We start from the raw sequence: 22,333 nt of genomic DNA, 5'->3' as shown, positions 1-22,333 counted from the left end.
TTACGGCTCAGTCTCCACTGCTAGTTTCTCTTGCTCTTCATTTCCCAGAAAAGTCACACAGTGTGTGCTCTGCTGTATAGCTTCTTTCACCCAATACTACGTCTGGGAGATGATCTGTGTTTTTTAACTGTCTCCATTCCTTGCTGTGTCCTAGAGAATCCAGAGGCTGTAGAGGGGGAAATGGGGGATAACTGGAAAGAGCCAGTGGCTGGGACAGACCCCATGCCAATCCTCATGAGTCTCCTTAGTCCTCCTTCCAGGACGCCTACCCACTACTCCCCTACCTTGGCCAGAGCTGCGTTATACTCATTATTGCAGCAGTCTCCTGGGCAGGTCTCTCCCTGCCAACACTTCCTTCGGCCCATTGCCTTGTGAAGCTTTCCAAAGAGCATGTGATTTTGTTACAGCGGGATTCCTAAATCTTCAGTGGCTCCCGATTGCCACATCCTTTAAGTCCATCTCAAACTCTATTTCTTCCACAGAGATTCTCCTTATCTCCCCATCTAGAACTGGGTTTTTCCTTCTCCCAAACTCTCATAGCACTTGGCCTCTCCCTACATTACAGCATTCAAAATGTTCTTCCTTATTCACTGTGTTTTCACTGTGTCTTATCTTCTCCACTAAACTGTAAACTCTCCGAAGACTGGAATTGCATGATTCATCTGGGTTTCCCTAGGAGACAGTAGCACACTGGTGCTTGCCAACAGGAAGTAACAAATGTCTGAATAAATGAATGAATGAACTGCTTGGAAAACTGATATGTGTACCAGATTGAAAAGGAAAGTGGTGATATTAGCGCACACAAGATACTTCAAGTAGTAAGATGTTAAAAAAAAAAACAAACAGAAACCTCTTTCCAGTTTCTTTTTTGTTAGCTAAAAGGGTTGGGAGTTGATGGAAAGGATGGAGGACTATCAAGTGAGTCACTCATTTCTACCTTTGCCCTCAGTGTTTTGCCGCCAGAAAGAGTTGGCAAAACGTCTTCCATACCAGGCTACTGAAGTTCATCCCTGCAAGGTTAGAAGTGAAATTAACCATAGAAAATGCCCATTGAGAGCCCTCATTGCTCTCAGGGCTGTGACCCGTCCCCATGTGTCTATAAGTGTCTGGATGATGTGCATAGGCAGGACCCAGGTTCCTGGGTTTCCAGTTCTGTTTACTCTTTCCTGTGTCTTTTCATACAAAATTCTCTAAAGCGTGTCATCTCCGAATGGTGATTCTCAATCTTCTCTAATTGCTGCTCATCTAAGATGGGCAGAAGATTCTAACAACCGTTTCCCCACCTGCTCTTGCCCTCTGATGGAAAACAAACTCAGTCATAGTAACAAGACTGGGGAACAACAAAATTGATGCTAGCAACAGCTGTAAAGTTATCACTGAGAAATAGAAACCTCATACTCAGGATTTGTTGTTATGAAGCATAGCCCTAAGACATAATTATTCAAATGCTTTGTTTTCTGACTTCGATAGTATTTATATTGCAAGGTGTTAAAATAGCAGTACCAGATAAGCAAATTTGAGGGGATGTGTTGAACTACGATGCATACAGCATGTCTTAAGGTCCTGTTAGAGGAAAGCTAGTAGCCAAAAATTCCTTTGGTGGAAATACATGTGACTACACACTTAGAGTGAACCATGTAATCTACAACAAACGTGGTTGATAATTACCTAAGTGAATTAGTCATAGTTTCTCCTTTAAAACAAATAGAATTTAAAGGGAGTAGAGTTCTAGTTCTGTACATTCTTCTATGCCCAGCAGAACATTTTTAACATTGCTTAGCATTGCGTGATGCTTACCTTTCCCACTGGAAAATGGAATTGGAGATTTTAGGGATCTCTAGTAATGGCTAGCTTTGTTTTATAAATCCCAAATGTTAATAGTCCATAATAACCCACTTAGTTGCTAATAAATAGCTCCTAGTCTTATGTAATAATGAATGTCTATGAAACAAGCATCACTTACCCACAAAGATCAAAGAAAGACCTCACATTTTTATTTTTTTTATTTTTATTTTTTTCCATTTGTTATCACAGGATCTCACATTTTTAAATCAAGTTAAGGCCCACACTTTGAGACTGGCTGCCATGGAGGAATAAGGAGAAGTTACATTTAGCTGAATAAATACAGCTTCCATGATCCCAAGTTAGGCACCAGGACAGACCAACCCGATTTAGTTGTTGCTTCCCCATGTCCTGGGCAAGACCCTTTGGAGTGCCAGGTGTAAAAGATTATGCAGGTTGGAGACAGGGTGCCATAAAAAAATTCAGTTGTTCTTGAACCTGAGTAGGAAAGTCCTTGACTCCTAGGATTAAAGGTCACTTAAAGTGAATCTACTTTAAATGAAGACCAAAACTTCATAGAAAATGGGCCAAGTGGTTGAGAGAAGGAAACTGATACTCTTTAAAAATGAAACTGAAAAGTTTATTTTGTTGTTTGCTTTAGTTTATTTTAATCTGACAGCAGGGGAATTCCCTGGCAGTCCAGTGGCTAGGATTCTGTGCTTGCACTGCAAGGGACACGGGTTTGATCCCTGGTTGGGCAACTAAGATCCTGCAAGCCCTGTGGCACAGCCAAAAAAAAAAATCTGACAGCAAAATTCAGATTGCACTTGGGTGCTGATTCTTAAACTGAGCATGTAATGAATCAAGTAGTGTTGTTTTGCGCATGTGTGGTTTTTCTGACAAAAACGTATGAAAGCACATTGTGACATTCTAAACTTTGCATTGGCTGTTCACTGTGTCATCATGAAGGTCATTTTAGAGACTTCCCTGGTGCTGCAGTGGTTAAGAATCCACCTGCCAATGCAGGGGACACGGGATTGATCCCTGCTCTGGGGAGATCCCACATGCAGCGGAGCAACTAAGCCCGTGTGCCACAACTACTGAGCCCGTGAGCCACAACTACTGCAGCCCACGTGCCTAGAGCCCATGCTCTGCAACAAGAGAAGCCACCGCAAGGCGAAGCCTGCACACCGCAACAAGAGAAAGTCCGCGTGCAGCAATGAAGACCCAATGCAGCCAAAATTTTAAAATTTTTTAAAAAAGGTCATTTTAGCAAGAGTATTTAAGGGCTAAGGATCTCTTTTGATCCTTTAATAAACAAGTCCTCCTCTTTTGAAGGGCCTCACCCTTTGTTGATTGCCTGTATTTCAGTGTTAAACAGCCTGACTTTGCCAGATCCTTATTTGGCAGTGGAACTGTAACTAAAACAGTTTTCTCTCACTTTCATTGACTTCATGAAATTTTTCTAAGTTTTTGCATTGATTTTGAATTTCCACTTTGCAGTCAGTTTGCATTTTGTTATATTGTATACTGTCAGATGGTAGTAACCCCAGCCATCACTTTGTCCCTCCTTTTCTCTATTGTGATAATTACCCATGAACATAGTTCATACAAAAATTTAAATCATTAAAAGTAATGTGCAGGGCTTCCCTGGTGGCGCAGTGGTTGAGAGTCCGCCTGCTGATGCAGGGAACACGGGTTTGTGCCCCGGTCCAGGAAGATCCCACATGCCACGGAGCGGCTGGGCCTGTGAGCCATGGCAGGCTGAGTCCGGAGCCTGTGCTCCGCAACGGGAGAGGCCACAACAGTGAGAGGCCCGCGTACCGCAAAAAAAAAAAAAAAAAAAAAGTAATGTGCAAAACAAAATATTGAGTGCCCCTCCCAACCTAGTCCCTGTGTAAACACTACCAACAATTTCTTATGTGGCCTCAGAGAAACACATATATTATTCTATTTCCCACATAAAGGAGTTGTATGGTACAGGCTGCTTGGCAACTTGCGGCTTTTTTCACCTAATGACATGTTTTGTACTTCCTTACACATCAGCAATAAAACTTTTCTTCATTCTTTCTTCCAGTCCAAGAGCATGGGATATCTTTCCATTTCTTTGAGTCCTCTTTGATTTCCTTTATTTAATTTATTTATTTATGTTTCAGTTGGGTCTTCACTGCTGCGCTCAGGCTTTCTCTAGTTGCGTCGAGTGGGAGCTACTCTTAGTTGAGGTGCACGGGCTTCTCATTGCAGTGGCTTCTCTCGTGGTGGAGCATGGGCTCTAGGTACACGGGGTCAGTAGTTGTGGCTCGCTGGCTCTAGAGTGCAGGCTCAGTAATTGTGGAGCACGGGCTTAGTTGCTCCGTGGCATGTGGGATCTTCCTGGACCAGGATTGAACCCATATCCCCAGCACTGGCAAGCAGATTCTTAACCACTGTACCACCAGGGAAGTCCCTTGATTTCCTTTATTAATGTTTTAGTTCTCAGCATATAAGTCTTTCACCTCCTTGGTCAGGTTTATTCCTAGGTATATTTTGGGGGTGGGGTGATTTTAAAAGTTATTGTTTTTTTTACATTCCCTTTCTGATATTTCATTGTTAATGTAGAAAAATGCAACTGATTTCTGAATATTAATCATGTTTCCTGCTACTTTGCTGAATTCTTTTGTTAGATCTAGTAGTTTTCGTGTGCCATGCTTAGGGTTTTCTATATATAGTATCATGTCATCTGCATATAATGACAGTTTTACCTCTTCTCTTCCAATTTGGATACCTTTTATTTCTTTTTCTTCTCTGATTGCTGTGGTTGGGACTTTCAATACTATGTTAAATAGAAGTGGTGAGAGTGGGCATCCTTGTCTTGTTCCAGATTTTAGTGGGAAGGTTTTCAGCTTTTCACTGTTGAGTATTATATTGGCTGTGGGTTTGTCATAAATGGCTTTTATTATGTTGAGCTATGTTCCCTCTATACTCACTTTGGTGAGAGTTTTTATCATGAATGGATGTTGAATTTTGTCAAATGCTTTCTCTGCATCTATTGAGATGGTCATGTGGTTTTTGACTTTTCTTTTGTTTATGTGGTGTATTACATTGATTGATATGCATATGTGGAACCATCCTTGTGAACTTGGGATGAATCCCACTTGGTCGTGGTGTACGATCTTTTTTATGTGTTGTTGGATTCGGTTTGCTAATATTTTGTTGAGAATTTTTGCATCTATATTCATCAAAGATATTGGTCTGTAATTTTCTTTTTTGGTGATATCTTTTCTGGTTTTGGTGTCAGGGTGATGGTGGCTTAAGAGACTGTCTTTGGGAGTGTTCCCTCCTCTTCAATCTTTTGGAAGAGTTTGAGAAGAATCAGTATAAGTTCTTCTTTGTTTGTTTGGTAGCATTCTCCTGTGAAGCTATCTGGTCCTGGACTTTTTTTGTAGGGACTTTTTTTTATTACAGATTCTATTTCACGTCTAGTGATCGGTCTCTTCAAATTATCTATTTCCTCTTGATTCAGTTTTGGTGGGCTGTATGTTTCTAGAAGGTTGTCCATTTCTTCTAGGTTGTCAACATTCTTTCTGATAGCTATCCCTATTGATGTTTTTCCCTATTATATCAATGCTACAAGAAGCATCCTTACATAATCATTTTGCACACATATGCAAATAAATTTGTAATATAGAGTCCTAGATGTGAAATTTCTAGATCAAAATGATATCCATTTTGTATTTTGATGGATATTGCCAAACTGCCCTCTAAAAAGGTTGTACCAATTAAAACTCCCTCCAAAAGCATACAAGAATGCCTGTTCCTTCACATCCTCACCAATGCTGTGTACTACCAGTACTTTTAATCTTTGCCAATGGGAGAAAAAATTTGCGCCCTGTTCAAATTATACATTTCTAAATTATTTGCACCTTTTTGGTAAACTGCATGTTCAGGTCCTTTGTCCATCTGTACTGGATAGTTGATCTTTTTCTTATTGATTTATATCGCTCTTTATATATAAAGAATATTAGCCTATTTTCCATCATACATAATACTACTTGTCTTCCAGCTCTCATTTGTCTTTTGGCTTGTTTAATTTTTTTCTTTTCTCCATTTAAACCTTTCAGTTTTCCATGTAGTAAAAAGCTGTCATCTTATCATTCTTAGAAAGACCACCTCTACTTTATGATTTTATATATAAAAGCAAGCAAAAAATATTTTGTATCCTTCTCACAGTTTTTATCCTTAATGATTCTGTTGTTGTTTGTTTGTTTTTGCTTAAATGTTTTATCTACCTGGATTTTTTTTTTTTTTTGGTGTAAAGAACAAAATAGAGATTATTTTAGGTTTATATTTTTCCAAGTGACCAACTGGTTATCCCAGTAGATTTATGGAATAAGCTATCTTTTCTCACTGATTTAAAACAAAAACCTTTATCACACATCAAACATTCACAGTTATATTTTGGTCTATTCTTGGACTCTATGCTATACTAATGAAATCACTCATTTTCTTATTAGGTTTTAGCCATTCAGGGTTTTTTTCCCCTTTCCTCCTTCTGTTAGATTCCATCCTGCTCCCACCTGCTCCACTAGAGAAAGCAAAGGGCGGGACAAGAGCTGAGCATCAATTCTGGACCATGTTGCCAGCCTTGGGGAAATACAGTCAAATACAGTCAAGTCTGACTGTCAAGTGGCTGCCCAGCACGCCCTGACCCTGATGTCGTGTGGCTGGAGCAGGGAGGAAGTGGCTCAGGGAAGCTCAGACAGGCTGCCGCCACAGTCCGAAAGCCCATGGGAAGGGGGGGTGCACAGTGGGTGTGCAGTGGTTGTGGAATGGTAGTGATTTCAGCAGGGAATGCAAGGATGAGGAGTGGTGTGGAGGGAATGTCTGGAGGCAGCCTTGCCGCTGGAACTCAGCATGGGCGCGGGTCCTGTGTACCTTTCCTGCTTTGTGTCCACAGCTTGTAGTTGGAGGAGGGGCCTACAGGTCAAGTTCTATGTGTGTATGAACAGGGGAGGCTAGGAGAGCCGGGAGGAGCCCTATCAGGGAAACTGGCACCTCTCTTGTAAAGCCCTGTAAATCTAAAACTTCTTGTCCCTCTGGTCAAGGGAACTGAATACTTATCCCTCTCTACCTTCCTTTCATCAAAATCAAATGAGGCCTTACTAAAAATAGATTCCTGGGACTTTCTGGGACGGTGGAAATGTCCTACATCTTGATGTGGGCATTGGCTGCAAGGAGGCATATAATTGTCAAAACATATCAAACAATACACTTAAGATTGGTAATTTTTCACTATATGAAGTTTATACCTAATTTTTTTAAAGGAGGCAAATAAATTTAACACATATTTAGTAATTGCTTCTAAAGATATGACCTCATGATTGCAAGCGTTAGATGTTGGTATACACCAGCCTTTAAAAATTGCTTTTTTTTTTTTTTCAATCATTTTACCGTTGAGTAGTATTGTCTGAAGGTCCATCAACTAGAGATTAGAAATCTTAGCTCAATTAAAAGCATGAAAACTCTGACAGGTTAAAAGGGTTGTCTCTGGTCATTCAGATCTTAATGTCAATCACGTAAATTAGGCTTTTTTCCTGCTAGAACTGGGCAGAATTGGAGCACACTGAGGGAATGCTGGTTTGGATTTTGTGGTGAGGAGATGGCTTTGGAGAAAGGCTCTGGGAAGCAGGGAGGTCCCAGTGTGGTGTTGTTTGGATAATAGGAGCATATTGTGATGTAGGGACGGGGTGTCCAAGAGCCTTGGGGGGAGGGCAGTGAGACTAGCTGGTAGGGAGGTGCAAGGATCAACATTTTACTTAGGACTGTACACAGGTGACACAACACAGTGAGGCACTTCTTTGTCCTCTGATCTTCCTCCTCTTTCAGACATATACAGAATACTACAGAAGTGGAATCACACAGTGTATACAGGCAGACCTTGTTTTATTGCACTTCACTTTGTTGCACTTCACAGATTCTGCATTTTTTTTTTTTTAATTGAAGGTTTGTGGCAACCCTGTGTCAAGCAAGTCTATTGGTGCCGTTTTTCCAACAGAATTTGCTCACTTTGTGTCTCCGTGTCACATTCTGGTAATTCTTACAATATTTCAAACCCTCTTACAGCAAAAAGGTAATAACTCACTGTAGACTCAGGTGATGGCTAGCATTTTTTAGCAATAACGTATTTTTTAATTAAGGTATGTACCAAAAGTGCTTTTAAAAAGAAAGAGTAGAATGTGAATGGTAGGATCTAGGTAGTAGGGATACAGGTATTCACAGTGAGATTCTTTCACCTTGGCTGCATGTTTAAATTATTTCATAATAAAAAGTTGGAAAAATACTGGGTAGTTACATCATGGACATCACTTCCAAATATGTTCTTAAAGGATGAGTGGGAAAATAAAACAAGGTAACAGCATGTGAATGGTTACGTGTAACAAGGCGTCACATTTCTAATGAAATTGTATTAGTTTCCTAGAGCAGCTGTAACAAAATACCACAAAGTGGGCACTTAAAATAACAGGAATTTATTCTCACCATTCTAGATGCTAGAAGTCTGAAATCAAGGAGTTGGCAAAGTTGGTTCCTTCTGGAGGCTCTAAGGGAAAATCTGTTCCTTGCCTCTTTCCTAGCTTCTGGTGGAGCTGGCAATGCTTGGTGTTCCTTGGCTTGTGGATACATCACTCCAGTCTCTGCAACCATCTGCACAAAAGCATTCTTCCCTGTGTCTCTGCATCTGTGTCTCCAAATTTCCCCTCTTCTTACTAGGACACCAGTCATATTGGATTCAGAGCCCACCCTAACTCAGTATGACCTCATGATAACATGATCAGTGCAAAGACACTATGTCCAAATAAAGTCACATTCACAAGGTTCTGGGTAGACATGAATTTGGCAGGGGTGGGGTGCAGAGAGATACTATTCCTCCCAATACAGATATCGTTAAACAACTTCTGCCGCTCAAATAACCTAGAAGAAAGTGAATGTGATAGGCACTGGAGAACTGCGTTATATTTCAGAAAAATGGCTCTAGTAGCAACAGAGATTCTAATATTTTAAGACTTGTGTGAAAAGTTTGATGTTTCACTGGGGGTGAAAAAATAGACATAAAACTAAATTAAAGAATTAATTGCCATAAGGAGATATATATATATATATATATATATATATATATATATATATATATTTCATATTCTTGGGCCATTCCCCAAATCTACAAAATCAGAATCTCTGAAGGCAAGACCCCAGAAATCTGTACTTTTAACAAGCTCTCTGTGTGCCTTAGAAACAACATAAAGTTTGCAACCCACTGTCCTAGAAGGCTAAGGGCAGAGGGAAAATGGAGATAGAAAAGCTGGAGTCGCTGAAAGTGGCTCAGTAGGTAGATCTCTTGGAATTACTGAAGAATCAGCATCCCCAAGCTCCCAGAGTGGAGCTTAGTGCAGAGCAGTTGTGTGGTGGGCGCTGAATTAGCAGCCCATCCTATTCCCCTCCAGGAGAGAGGAGGCGCCGGGGATCTGCAGCTCTGGGTCTAGCTCTGGGTCTTACTGGCTACGTGACATCACATGAGTCACTAAACCTCTCTTGGCCTTGATTTCCTTATTCCTTGCATCACTACAGGATTTTCTGCGGCTTCAATGACATCATGTGAGCTCTGTAAGACAGAGCATGTAGATTAAACTGAGATAGATGATTACGAGCCCCTTTAGCCCCAGCTTCTGCTAAGAAAAGGCAGGTTCCTGTTAGGTGGTAAGGGATGGATGCTTTTAAGATCTGAGTTGCTATGTGCTCAGACTCTCTTGGGTGAGGCCACTTACCCCCTGGAGGAGCTGGAGAGTGGTGACATTCAGTCTCTCAGAGTTACCCCTCCCCCCAGCTAGGGCGTGTGGGGTCTGCATCAACCTGCTGTCCTTGTGTCTTCACCTGGACAAGTACGATGTTGGACTGGGGACACGCGCCCTGGTCAGGGACAGTTGGTCTCTGAAACAGAGGCTGGCGACTGCCCCAGTGGTCCCAGGGGCTTGCAGGGCTGCCTCTTTCTCCCCACCATTCCTTCCTCTATTCAGCTGCAAACATAGTGGATATAGTCTCATCATGCCCAGACCAAGCTCGATGCTGGGGATAAAAAGACAACTATTCGCTGCCCTCATGGGGGGTACCTCCCAGTAGCCAGAGGGAGATAGATAGGACAATCACAGCTGGTGGCAAGAGCTGTAACAGAATATATTTTAGATGATACACAGACAGACAGAAAATATATTTTAGATCAGGGGGCTGTGACAGAGTGACAGCTGCAGCTTCTGGTGGGGATGGTCAGGGAAGGCTTCTCTGGGGAACTGATATATGATGGATGAAAAGGAGCTGTCATAAGAACTGGGTGAAAAAGCATTCTAGGCAGAGGAACAGCAAGCACTAAGGTCCTGGGGTCTGGCAGGATTGGTGACATCAGGCATGCAAAAGGCGGCTCTGCTGTTGCTGGAGTGCTGTGGGCGATGGAGAGTGGGTGTGGGCTGGAGCGAGGAGTCAGCAGGAGCCCTACCTCAGCGGGGCTCACAGGTCATTGTAGGGGGCTTAGATTTTACTCTGAGAACAAGGGGCTGGAGGACTTGAAGCGGAACACTGACAAAGTTGGTCTATAGTTTATTAGATCATTCTGGCTGCCATGTGGATGGTAGCTTGAAGGGAGGCAAGAGCGGAAACAGGGAGATTCCCTGGTGGCACAGTGGGTAAGAATCCGCCTGCCAAGGCAGGGGACACGGGTTCAAGCCCTGGTCCAGGAAGATCTCACATGCCACGGAGCAACTAAGCCCATGCGCCACAACTACTAAGCCTGCGTGCCACAACTACTGAGGCCACATGCCACAACTGCTGAGGCCCGCGCACCTAGAGCCTGTGCTCCACAACAACAGAGGCCACCGCGATGAGAGGCCCACACACCACAGTGGAGAGTAGCCCCCGCTCGCCACAGCTAGGGAGAGCCCACGTGCAGCAACAAAGACCCAACACCGCCAAAACTTAATTAATTAACTAATTAATTAATTTAAAAAGAGTGGAAACAGGAAGAGAGCTAAGAGACCATCCCTGTTGTCCAGATGACAAAAAGAGGTGGCCTGGACTGGGAGGCCATTGGGACAGAAAGAAGTAGATAGAAATTGGAAATGTCTTGCTAAGGGATTAAACATTGGGAGTGAGGGAAGAGAGGAGTTGAAAGTGACATCAAGGTTTTGACCTGAGCAATTAGGTGGTTTGGTTTGTGGAATGATGAATACTGGGCTGGGGGTCCATGGTTTGGGATGGGGCAATTAAAGTTCACTAGGACCCTATTAGGTTTGAGATGCCCAGGAAACACCCAGGTAGAGATTTCAAATAGTAGCTGAATATATGAGTCCAGAAATCTGGTGTCCAATATGGTAGCCACGAGGCACATGTGACAATTTAATTTTAAATTAAATAAATAAAAATTCAGTTCCTCAGTCACACTGGCTAGATTTCAAGCGCTCAGTAGACATATGTGGCTAGTGACTACTATATTGGACAGGACAGATCTAGAACATTTCCATCATTGCAGAAAGTTCTCTTGGGCAAAAAAGCGTTGGTCTGAGCTGTGGCCCAGAGTCACAAGGCATTTCTCTCTAGGATAGTGGCATCCTAATCTGGACACCAGAAAGCTGGTGTCCCTGCATCCTTCTCAAATGGCTCCTTCTTGCTGTCTCTCTACATGATCACACCATATCGTGTATTCAGTGATGTCCCTGACATGTGGCCATGTCAGAGAGGCACTGGCCACCCAGAAGGACAAGTTGCCTTGAGGCTGATCAAGGACGTCATCCCCTGGGGCTGAGCATCATTAGAGTGATGAGTATAAACACCTGAGCATAAAACGTGGTGTGTAGGCTATTACTCATGAGGAGGTACCAGTTCTAGGGCTCACTGTGTAGACTTGGCTAGTTTGAGAAATGTGCAGTGGATTTGGAAGTTGTCAGGATAAATGAGGGTGGAAAAGAAGACAGGTTTAGAGTTCAACAGTCTTATGTTCTTGAACTCACTGTGTCACTGGAGGGAAGCCAGTCAACCTCTTGAACGTCAACATCCTCAGCTACAAATGGGAGAAGATTCCATGCCTGAGCAAGGGAGAGGGGGAAATTGCTTGAATAAGTAAAAAGAAGTAGTGGGTATAAGACAGGTTGTTTTTTGTTGTTGTTTTTATTGTTTTGTTTACACAACAGTTCAGTGGCTTTTATTGTTTCTGGCAATATAATCATTTGCCCTTTTGTAAACAAAGACAACAACAGTATTTTTCTTTCTTAAGTTATTAGATTACAAAAGGCACATTTAGGAATCTTGTCTCTGGAATAGAGATATATGAGGTTATTTGTAAATCAATGGTCTTGTTTCTCCTTTAATAAAACAGCAAAATAGTATTTTGAGATTAATCCTTACAGACGGAGTGTTACATCTGAAACTGGTTGTTTTATAGAAGTTGGGTCAGTCAGGAGATAATATATTTTAGATGGCTTAAGTGTGTCTTCCCTGTGGATAGCACATTCTGTAAGCCCACCTGAGGTGCCTTGAGGTCTAAGACTTGAGAGAGCACAGTCTAGAGATGTCCCCTGGAATCTGCAAAAGGCTAAACCTTGAGGAGTTCATTTGCTGCAGTTGCTAAGGCTGCTCATCAGAGTTGAAGCTCTGGTCCCACCCATCCTACCACTGCAGGCGAGGCAGGGTTTTGTAAGGCAGGACCAAGGAAGTGAGCCTCAGAGAGCTCCCCTGGTCCCCCCTGACCATGCCCAGGTCAACCTCCCCAGCACAGGCTCCCAGATGGAGTTTTCCCCTCGGGCTGTTCCAAATCCCCGAGTTCGGCTTTCATTGGGAAAAAACTGTGTCCACTTGACTCTTGGTGACTTCCTGGAAATGGTGCCCTCATCTAAGGTTAGAGGCTAGAGCAGAAGAGATCTGCCTGGATACAGATGTTCCATGGCAGGATTTGGTAGAGGATCAAGTTAGTAGCCTGAAAATTTGTGGGGTGCTATGGCGAGTTGTGAGTGGTAATTTACTAGTTTCAATCCACTGGCCCCCTTTTCTGATGTCTTGGAATGCCCACCTATGCTGGCTCCTGCTTCTGGTGACAAGGTTGCTGGTGATGTCATCCAAGGGGGCTCATTTCACGAGTAAGAACAATGCTGGGTCCACAGCAAACTGGCATCAAGGACCCAGAAGGCTGGGAATGTCTTGTCCACATCTCCACGTCTTCTGAGAGAGAGGTGTGGGGCACACCTCAGGTACAAGTTTCCTATTCCTACTCATTTTCTCTTTTCCTTTCATCTTCCTACCATGAATACAGGGAGAGTGGCTGGCAGAGCTAGCTGCCTTGCAGTGACTGGGCGAGTGGGATGTGGGTGTGCTTTGGGAGTTCTGTGGCTTGTCATTTGCTAGGCATGGATTTTGTTTGGGTTTGGGTTTTGTGCACATCAGGGGTTTATTTTAAATGTTTTAAGGCTTGGATAGGCCACAGGACTTGGCTGGTCCTGGCTTCTGATTTGGACCTCATCACACAGCAGCTTATTGGAGACAGAAGCAAGCAGGTCCTGCCGCCTTCATTTTCGCCCCATGTTTCTGGCTGCAGAAAACAACCAGCTCCAGGGAGGCTGCTCCCTGGGGGGCCCGGGGGTGGGCTTGTTAACACTGGCTTCTCCCCAAGGAAGCCTCTTGGTGCGGTTACGGTCCTCCTTCTTCCAGGACCTGCCTGGGCCGTGTGCAACCCAGGTATCCTGAGACACGTGGGCCTCTGGGCCTCCGTGGGAGGGGAGCAGCTGGACACAGGGCCTGGGGCACCCTCTCATTTCAGAAGAAGGGTTTTCAGGCCGAACCCAGGCCATGGGATAAAAGGCCATCTGTCTGTCCCTCGGTGCCCAGCCCTGGCTTTCCCAAACAACATTCCTTTATGCCGGCTCCCCCGCCTCCTGCAGCCCCCGCCCCGCTGCACACAGCCTCCTTTCACTGCCTCTGCGGTCGGCTTGTTTGTTTGCCGTGCAGAGGGCAGGCTTTTTGTTGTTCTCTTTTCTCTCCTCCTCATGCACCATCCAAGCACACCCTCTCTGGGGACGGTCTGGGGCACTAGAGAGGGGCTTGGGGGCTCAAGGCAGGGGCTTGGAGCATCCCAGTGAGTCCTCCCAGAGGGGATAGAAGAGGACACGGGAAGGACCTCGGCGGGGACAGCCCTGGAAGTGGATTCCTGGCTGGATCTCCCAGCAACTGTCTGCGAGTCCTTGAATCAGTGACTTGGTCCCTCTCTGCCTCCGTTTCCCTCATCCAGGGAACACGTCCTCAGGGAGAATTGTGTTGATCCCGATGAGATGTTGGCCACATGTGCAGGTGGTAATGGCACTCACCGTGGAGGTGGTGCAGCTGTCCCAGAAGCCTTGTGGCTGGGTGAGGGGTGGGGATCACCAAGTAGGCCAAGGTTTGCGCTAAAGGGGGTCGCGGTGCACCGGACCTCCCCCCACCCCAGTTCAGCCTGCCTCCCCAGCACAGTGCTTCCAGGTGCTGGGGAGTGACTTCCCAGGCCCCGAAGAAGGGGAGCAAGGCCACCCCTGGCTGCTAGACAGGGAACGGTGGGCTGGGGAGGGAGGTATAGTAAATCCCTTACATACGAACGAGTTCCGTTCCAAGTGCACGTTCGTAAGTCCAATTTGTTCATGAGTCCAACAAAGTTAGGTAGGTACCCAACTAACACAATTGGCTATGTAGTACTGTACTGTAAAAGGTTTATAATACTTTTCAAACAGATAATACATAAAAAACGAACACAAAAAATAAAGACAACATTTTTAATCTTACAGTGCAGTCCCTTGAAAAGTACTGTAGTACAGTACAACAGCTGGCATCCAGGGGCTGGCATCGAGGGAACAGGCAAGAAGAGTTACTGACTGCAGGAGGGAGAGGAGGTGGGAGATGGTAGAGCTGAAGGATCACCAGCAACAGGAGTTGGAGGGCAAGCTGCAGTTTCACTCACGCCTAACATTGACGGAACACACGTTTGCATCTTTGAAAGTTCTCAACTTGAAGGTTCGTATGTAGGGGACTTGCTGTACTCGAATGCCTACTCCTCCCAGCGCCGTCTGTGTGGGCTGCCACCAAGGGCCTGGCAGGAAATCTGTGCTGATTGCAAGACCCTGGTTTCTGCCACCTCCTCAGATCTTGTCTCCACATCTCCTTGGACTCCTCCATCATTTGTTCTCATTCCTGGCTGGATTCCTTCTCCTTCTGTGGCCCTGAGGCAAACCCAGGAGAAACTAGTTCAGCTTGGATTCGTTTGCTATCGCTGACATAACCAAGTCCCACGCCCTGGGTGGCTTAGGCAACAGAAATTTACGTGTCCCAGTTCTGAAGGCTAGGTGTTCTGAAGTTCTGAAGGAGACCGAGGTGTGGCAGGCTTGGTTCCTAGCGAGGGCTGTGGGAGAGACTCTGTCCCAGGCCTCTCCCTAGCTCCTGGTACTTTGTTGGTAATCTTTGGCGGTTTGGCCCTTGCAGACGCTTCACCCTGATCTCTGCCTCCCTCTTCACACGGTGTCCTCAGTGTGTGTGTCTGTTTCCAAATTTCACCTCTTTATAGGGGCACCAGCCACATTGGATTAGGGCCCACCCTAATCACTTCACTTTAACTAATCACACCTGCAGTGACCCTAGTTCCAAATAAGGTCATGTTCTGATGGACTTGGGGTTAGGACATCAACATAGGAATTTAGAGGTGGGGTGTGCATGCGGAGGATCGAATGAATCCTCCCTGGAGGGAACATCCTTGGTGCACAGCTGCGTCTCTGCTGCGATTCCCTCACCCTCACGGATTTGTCTCCCTTCCAGACACTATGAGGGGGAAGAGCGCCGGTAAAACTCCGCATCCACCACCCACTTCTGCTTCCAGACACCCTGCCTCCTCTCGGCTGGCCTAGAGGGAGAAAGAGGCCCCGGTTGCCCTTCGTTGAGCCTTGCTGGGGCTCTGGTCCTCTCAGTGCTGCCCGCCTGTCACCAACCCACTCAGGGCATTGGTACAGCTGGGTGGGTGCACGTGGGCTCCCCGTGGATTCCCTGTTGTGGGAACAGGAGGACAAAACCCTTGCTCTTGCCCGTCCACACCCATCCTTCTCTGAGGCTGTCCTGGGGGCAGGAGGGCTGCAGCTCACCCAGGCTTTTCAAACTGGCGGGCTAAGGGCTGTGTTTGTATTCAGGCAGGTTGGTTTGGCCCACATCGTGTGTTTGTTTTAAACATGCGTCAGATTTTGAAATCTGGAGATTTCACAGAGAAATCTAGTTTTCCAGTTTTTCTTAGAAGTCGGAAGGTCTGACAACACTGGGCCCCATCCTCACCTGACCTGAACCTCAGTCGGGGCTGCCCCCTTTCAACGGGGTGTGACCCCCTCCAGTTTGCTGCAGTCCCCTCCATTCCCCACAGCCTCCCCCATGCCAAGACCCCACGACAATGACCACAACTTACTGCACGTGTTGCATTTCTTTTTTTCTCTGTACTGCTGTCTCTAGCAAAAGGGCTCCCTCATGTTTTTGCTTGTCTTTTGTTTCTTGGTGCCTCGTGTTTTAAGAAAAAGGAGAGTGAGCATCTTTCCTCATAGAAGTAAAGAATATTCCTATGTATTTAGCCAAAAATAAATAAATAAAAATAAAATTAAAAAAAAAAAGTTCGCAGAGACTTCCCTGGTGGCTCAGTGGTTAAGAATCCACCTGCCAATGCAGGGGACACAGGTTCAATCCTTGGTCCGGGAAGATCCCACATGCCGCAGAGCAACTAAGCCTGTGAGCCAGAACTACTGAGCCTGCGAACCACAACTCCTGAAGCCTGTGCACCTAGAGCCTGTGCTCCACAACAAGAGAAGCCACCACAATGAGAAGCCCGCGCACCGCAACAGAGAGTAGCTCCCTCTCGCCACAACTAGAGAAAGCCCATGCGCAGCAACGAAGACCCAACACAGCCAAAAATAAATAAATAAAAAAATTTTTTAAAGTTAATTAAAAAAAAAAAGAATATTCCTATATGTTTAGTCCGCAAACGAAATGAGTCTGTATTATGAGCCACACTCTGCCTGCTTCATTCATTGAAGGCACCTGCCCACCTTCTGAGGACAGAGCAAGAACTCGGGGTGCCTTTGCCAGAGAGAAGCACTTCTTGTTCCAAGAGGAAGATCCTCAGGTCACAAAGCAAGTTGATGAGGGAGGCTGGTCTAGAACTTTGTCTCTTCATTAAAGCTGAATCTGCAGGGTCTGGAATAGATGGTCGGACCCGGATTCTTCCCCTGAGGGCTGCCTCCCTGAGAGACAGGCATGTTGGGGGAACTGGCTGGAGCCTCAGCAAGCTGGCAGGGGACAACTCCTGGGTCCTCTGTGAGTTCAGGTACGAGGGCATTGAACCCAGTGTGAGAGAGGAGGCAGCGGCCGAGGGAGCCCAGGAGGGGGGGCGGTGGTGTCAGCAGGACCATCTCCATGAGACAAGAGCAGTGGCTTGGGCTGACCTGAGAGGACATCATGATTCATTAGCAGCCGGGAACTGGCACTGTACTGGGAGAAAATAGGCCTGGTGCTGCTGTTTCATTGGCTTCTTTCCTTGCAGCCTTGGACTGTGGCTGGGAGGATCTAAGGAGATCAAAATGCCCTCGTCACCTCCTCCCCCATATTGCCCAGCATGTCCAGTGGTTCCCAGCTCAGGGTGGGCAGTGCCCGCCTACCTAGTCTCCTTAGCAGGGCACATTGGCCTTCTCCCCTCAAGTAGGCATCCTGCCTGCCTGGGCCCCCAGACCCTAAACAGGCCACCATCTACTCAAATATACCATTCAGCACATATTCAGGTGCTGACCCCATGCCAGCTGCCAGGAGCAGAGCAGTGAGCAAAGCATCAGGGTCTCTACCCTCATGGAGGTTGCATTCTGGCTTGGGAGGCAATCACAGGGAAATGCATAGGAAAGCAAGATGCTTTCAGCCCCTGAACTATCGATACTTTGCTAGGCTCACCAGCTTCTCCCAAACAGCCTTGGGCCTGACCATAAATGTGCTTCTAGCCAGGTCTCCTGCCTGCCTTCCCAGGATGGAAAGGTCAGCAGGGCTCAAGAGGAGGGGTGGGTCTTCAGCTCCATTCTTGCTCCCCTGGGACAATCTTGTGTCCCTCGGGTAGACCCTCTAGGAAAGCTGTCATCTGACACAGGTGGGTTGGACGCCGCATGTCAAGCCACATCCATCAACACTTGGGCTGATTATTCTTGTGAAAGCCATTGTGAGTCTGACTACAGAATTACTCACTTCCCTTCCCCAAAGTCTGTAGCTAATGCAATCTGAAGGCAGGACCCAGAACAATTTCCAAAACCTGGAAAAGAGTACATGTATTCTTCACTTGCCGCTGCTTTTTGGTTTTCAAAGGTTTTTGGTTTTCAGGCTTGCTTCCAGGATCAGGAGAGTCTTTTAAATAATGCATTGTGGAAGTTTCCAAGAAACTTTTTTTTAAAAGTCTTTTAGAGTCTGAGTTGTACCCTAGTCCCTAGGAATGACCTTTACATACTTCTGATTCATGGATGGTGTTTGCCCATGGAATTCAAGGGTGAGCCTGGCTCAACCATAAAATAAACACGAGGCAGGGAAGTCTGGAAACCATGGCTCAGATCAGTGTGTGTGGTGTGGTGGCTCCCAGCAGGACTCGCTTCCTGGAACACCCGCCCTCTGCCCTGGTTCGGATGGGAGCAGCCCCCGAGTGGGAATGGGAGACCTTTTGAAAACTCACAACTAGACCCTAGAAAAAGAGTCAATAAAAGACGCACTAGAGGACACTTCCTTGTACCTGAGGGCATTTTTGCTTCTGGCAGCGCCCATGTGCTGCTTGCTCCGGTTCTCCTTGAAATCTCCTCCCGTATTGGAGCTGTGTACAATCTTGTGGTTAATAAACCTGGGCTCCTGCCATGGAGGGCTGTGGTCCCGTTGAGGCCACCCAGAAAGCACCTTGGTTCTATTATCTGTCTGCGATCTATTGGCCAAAAGCCTATCACCCACGACATGACTGCCTGGTGGTTCCAGGACCCTCAAGTTGTGATTAGCTGGGGTGGCAGGAGGACAGGAGGAAACAGCCCCGTCCGTCTTCCTCTCCTTTCCCCACCCTCCATGGCAGCGCACGGCCCGTGCCAGCCTTCAGACAGGTGCTGGTGCAGGATTCAAGGGCAGCATCTTGGGAGAGTCCCTGACTGCTCAGGGCTGGGGAAGCAAGCTGGTGAGCCTGGTGCTGGGCAGGAGCCGCTCCCCTTCCTCCTGGCTCTCAGGAAAGAGGCAGAGAGCCACGGGGATCCTCCCTCCATTTCCCTCATTCCACCCGGAATATTTCCAGCTGAATGACAACAACAACAACAAAAAACCCTTGACAGTTCTGTTTTCATTTTCGGCCAACATCTCTCTGTGAAACTGGATTTTTAGTAATTTGTTAAGAAAACCTTGGAACTGGAACAAAGAGAGCATTTGACCTACTTCCTGTTACACAGAGACTAGAGACCCACACTGACCACCATGAACCAAGAAAACAATGATGTACAATTAATGCTCACAAAATTTTAGGTTGTAATTTCTTCTGCATTAATAAATATTTTTAAATGGAACCTTTTTTTTTTTTAATCCCCCTATAAATTTGCCAAATGCCCTTCCTTGGGAAGAACTGCCTTTTATTCTGCAAGCATGTGTTTCCTACCTATTTCTTTCATTTATGAAATGCTGCTGCTAATTTTAAAAATATTTTTTAATATATGTTTTTTCATGTATTTATTTTATTTACTCTTTTTTTTTGGCTGCATTGGGTCTTTGTTGCTGCGCACGGGCTTTCTCTAGTTGAGGCGAGCAGGGGCTACCCTTCATTGCGGTGCGTGGGCTTCTCATTGTGGTGGCTTCTCTTATTGCAGTTGCAGAGCACGGGCTACAGGCGCGTGGGCTTCAGCAGTTGTGGCACGTGGGCTCAGTAGTTGTGGCTCACGGGCTCTAGAGCACAGGCTCGGTAGTTGTGGCGCACGGGTTTAGTTGCTCCGCGGCACATGGGATCTCCCCAGACCAGGGCTCAAACCTGTGTCCACTGCATTGGCAGGCGGATTCCCAACCACTGCACCACCAAGGAAGCCCCTTTTTTAATATTTTTATTTGGCAAAATAAGATGCTGGTAATTTCATGTCAGACTAATGTACTTTCAGTTCTGCTCATGCCTATCCTGTGGACTACCCTTGGCCAAAGGGCATGAGAATATATGGCCCAGATTATTGGACTTTGACCCTTGTGTCTGGGCACCACCCCAGCCAGCCCGGGTGGCATTCTAAGATGGTGTGTTCAGTGTCCTGGGCGACCTCTCTCTTCCAAGCAGGTGTGCTCACCCCCCATTCTTTATATATTTCCAAGGAGCATGAGCCTGGCAGAGTTTCAGGGCTCCACCCTGAACAACATGGTCAGGATCCCCTGAGGTTCCTGCCACATCTCAGGGGTCTGGAGTGTCAGGGGATCGTGGCTATGTTGCAAAGAGCCAACACTGAAACATGATCCACTCGAGAAGTATGAGTGGAGATATAATATTTTCAAGAGCCCACCCTAGGTAACTTGAAGAGAGGAAACAGTAGTTTCCTGGCCTGTTAGAATCTATTGTTTGTCCACCATTGGACAAACAAGATCATGGGCCGAACATGCAAAAACAATAAGAGGAAGGAAATTGTAAATACCAACTGAGGCAGTGGGACACATGGAAAGTGTGACTTTTTTTAAAGTTGGAAAATGAAGAGCTCATTTCTGGCTAGAATGGTTAGGGAAGAAGTACATGGTTGTCGAGAGAATATTCTGGAGCCCAGCTGCGGCTCTACCCCTCATTAGCTGTGGGGCTCCTTCATGCCTCGGCCTTCTCATCCATCAAGTGGGAATAATAACCATGCCTGCTTCATATGGCTGTTATGTGCAGATGAAAGGGCTGGGCACATGGTAGGCCTTTGTGACTATTAACCGTTGTCATCATGCTAGATAGGATGACATATGAGAAGAAAAACGCGAGGCATGTTTAGAAAATGGCAAGTCGTCCCTACCGGTGAGAGGGAAAAATTAGGCTTAATTCAAAGGCGTGACAGGAGAAGAGCTTGGAAATACAGGGGAAAGACGTTAAATACAAGGAAGTCAAGGATAAGCCGACCTACAGAGGAGGATAGCGTGTTCCCTCTTAGGAAAGTGGTCAGAGGGTCAGACTATAATGTCAGCTGTTGGAAACGTACTCCCGGAGCAAGGAGCAGGACCAGTGTTAGAGAGACGTTGCAGAGTCTTCTGAGCTGATGTGTGATTGGCACGTTGCAGATGTTCAAACACCTATGTCTGTGGATGAGTGGGTGACAGCAGTGGGTGTGGATCAGATCCTTGTAGGAGGGAGGAATTAAGGGAAGAGGCAGGGGACCATAGTGATACTTCACTGAGACCACCAGCCCCTGAAGAGGAGGCGGATGTGGAACCAGGGCTTCCATCCCCGCAAACTCCCCTCGATGATCCCATTTCTTAGGGTTTCTTTGGTTTCCGCCGCCTTCTGCCCTCGTGTCCATCACTACTCCGGGCATCCCAGCCTTCATCACAGTGGGTCTGCAGGTCCAGCTCACCTCCTGGGCCACACAAGCTCTCCACACCACGCCAGCAGCAGCAGTCCATGAAAAAAGCTTCAGGTGGCTATAAGCTAAGTGAACGAGCCGCATAAGATGGAGGTCAAAGTGCCAATGGGAGCTCAGTTCCCATGGCCTGAAATAGGATGTTCCATGTGAGGGAGGCATGAGCCCTGCTGGGTTCTGGCATGGTCCCATCACACCCACCTTGGAAGAGGAGCCGGAACCAATCATTATGCTTAGAGACCCTGTTATGTCCTAAGAGGGTCTTGTGGAAAAGCAGATGGCAGTGGTCCTCATGTATGTAGAAGCTGCCAGGCGAAAATGAGCCTGTACAGTCCTAGAGGGGAAGAGCCAGGAGTGGTCCCTGGAAACTGAGGCAGCCAGCTGAGCAGAAGGGAGACTTTCCTAAGGACTCGAGCTCTCAGAAAACAGCTCAGCCTTAAGTGACCAGAAGCACAGGCTGGATAGATGAGGGCTCTGTGCCCAGTGCTGAAAAGTGATGACCCTTTCTTCTGCTTCCAGTTGTTGCTTAGGTGCACGTGCCCCAAACAGATCTGTGTCTGCCACTCAGGGATGTCTGAAAAGTGTAGCGCAGACAAAAACATCAAATGCTAATTCGAGTGATAACCCCTTCCCTGCTTGGGATGGGTGGACCCCAAGACAAGCCTTCTGTGCAGAGAGACGCATGGAGTTGTAGTGAATGAGAGGGGTTGGAGGTGCAGAGAAGGATTAGATCACCCTACTTAAGAAAGGACTTGGGGTGAACAGGAGAAAAGAACTACCCAGGAGGGAGGGAGAACCAATAGGTCCATGATTGGAGGCGCTCGGAGGTATTTTAAGGGTAGAACAGAATTAGAAGGGACAAGATTCTTATATGACATTTATTTTTGATACTTAGGGAGTTTCCTTGTATGAAATACTATAAAATCCAC

The 22,333-nt window shown here is 46.2% G+C and overlaps 1 protein-coding gene across 2 annotated transcripts in view; it reads left to right on the top strand.

Moving 5' to 3' along the window:
• FA2H (fatty acid 2-hydroxylase) overlaps positions 1-22,333 on the top strand; it is a 65,415-nt gene that overhangs the window by 5,729 nt on the left and 37,353 nt on the right. Inside the window, exon 1 of one of the 2 annotated variants that reach the window (XM_089902443.1) lies at positions 13,437-14,826. The exons of the other annotated variant lie outside the window; for it this stretch is intronic. Coding sequence (XP_089758569.1) covers positions 14,713-14,826 — 114 coding nt within the window. The 5' untranslated portion in view covers positions 13,437-14,712. Of the gene's footprint in view, positions 1-13,436; positions 14,827-22,333 lie in introns of those variants that run through there. 2 annotated transcript variants of the gene reach the window in all.

Source organism: Delphinapterus leucas, chromosome 20 (assembly GCF_059928025.1).
Source record: "Delphinapterus leucas isolate spDelLeu-1000000601 "Yukka" chromosome 20, BTC_Dleu_Yukka2, whole genome shotgun sequence".
Lineage (NCBI taxonomy): Eukaryota > Metazoa > Chordata > Mammalia > Artiodactyla > Monodontidae > Delphinapterus > Delphinapterus leucas.
This window is presented reverse-complemented; position numbering and strand designations above follow the sequence as displayed.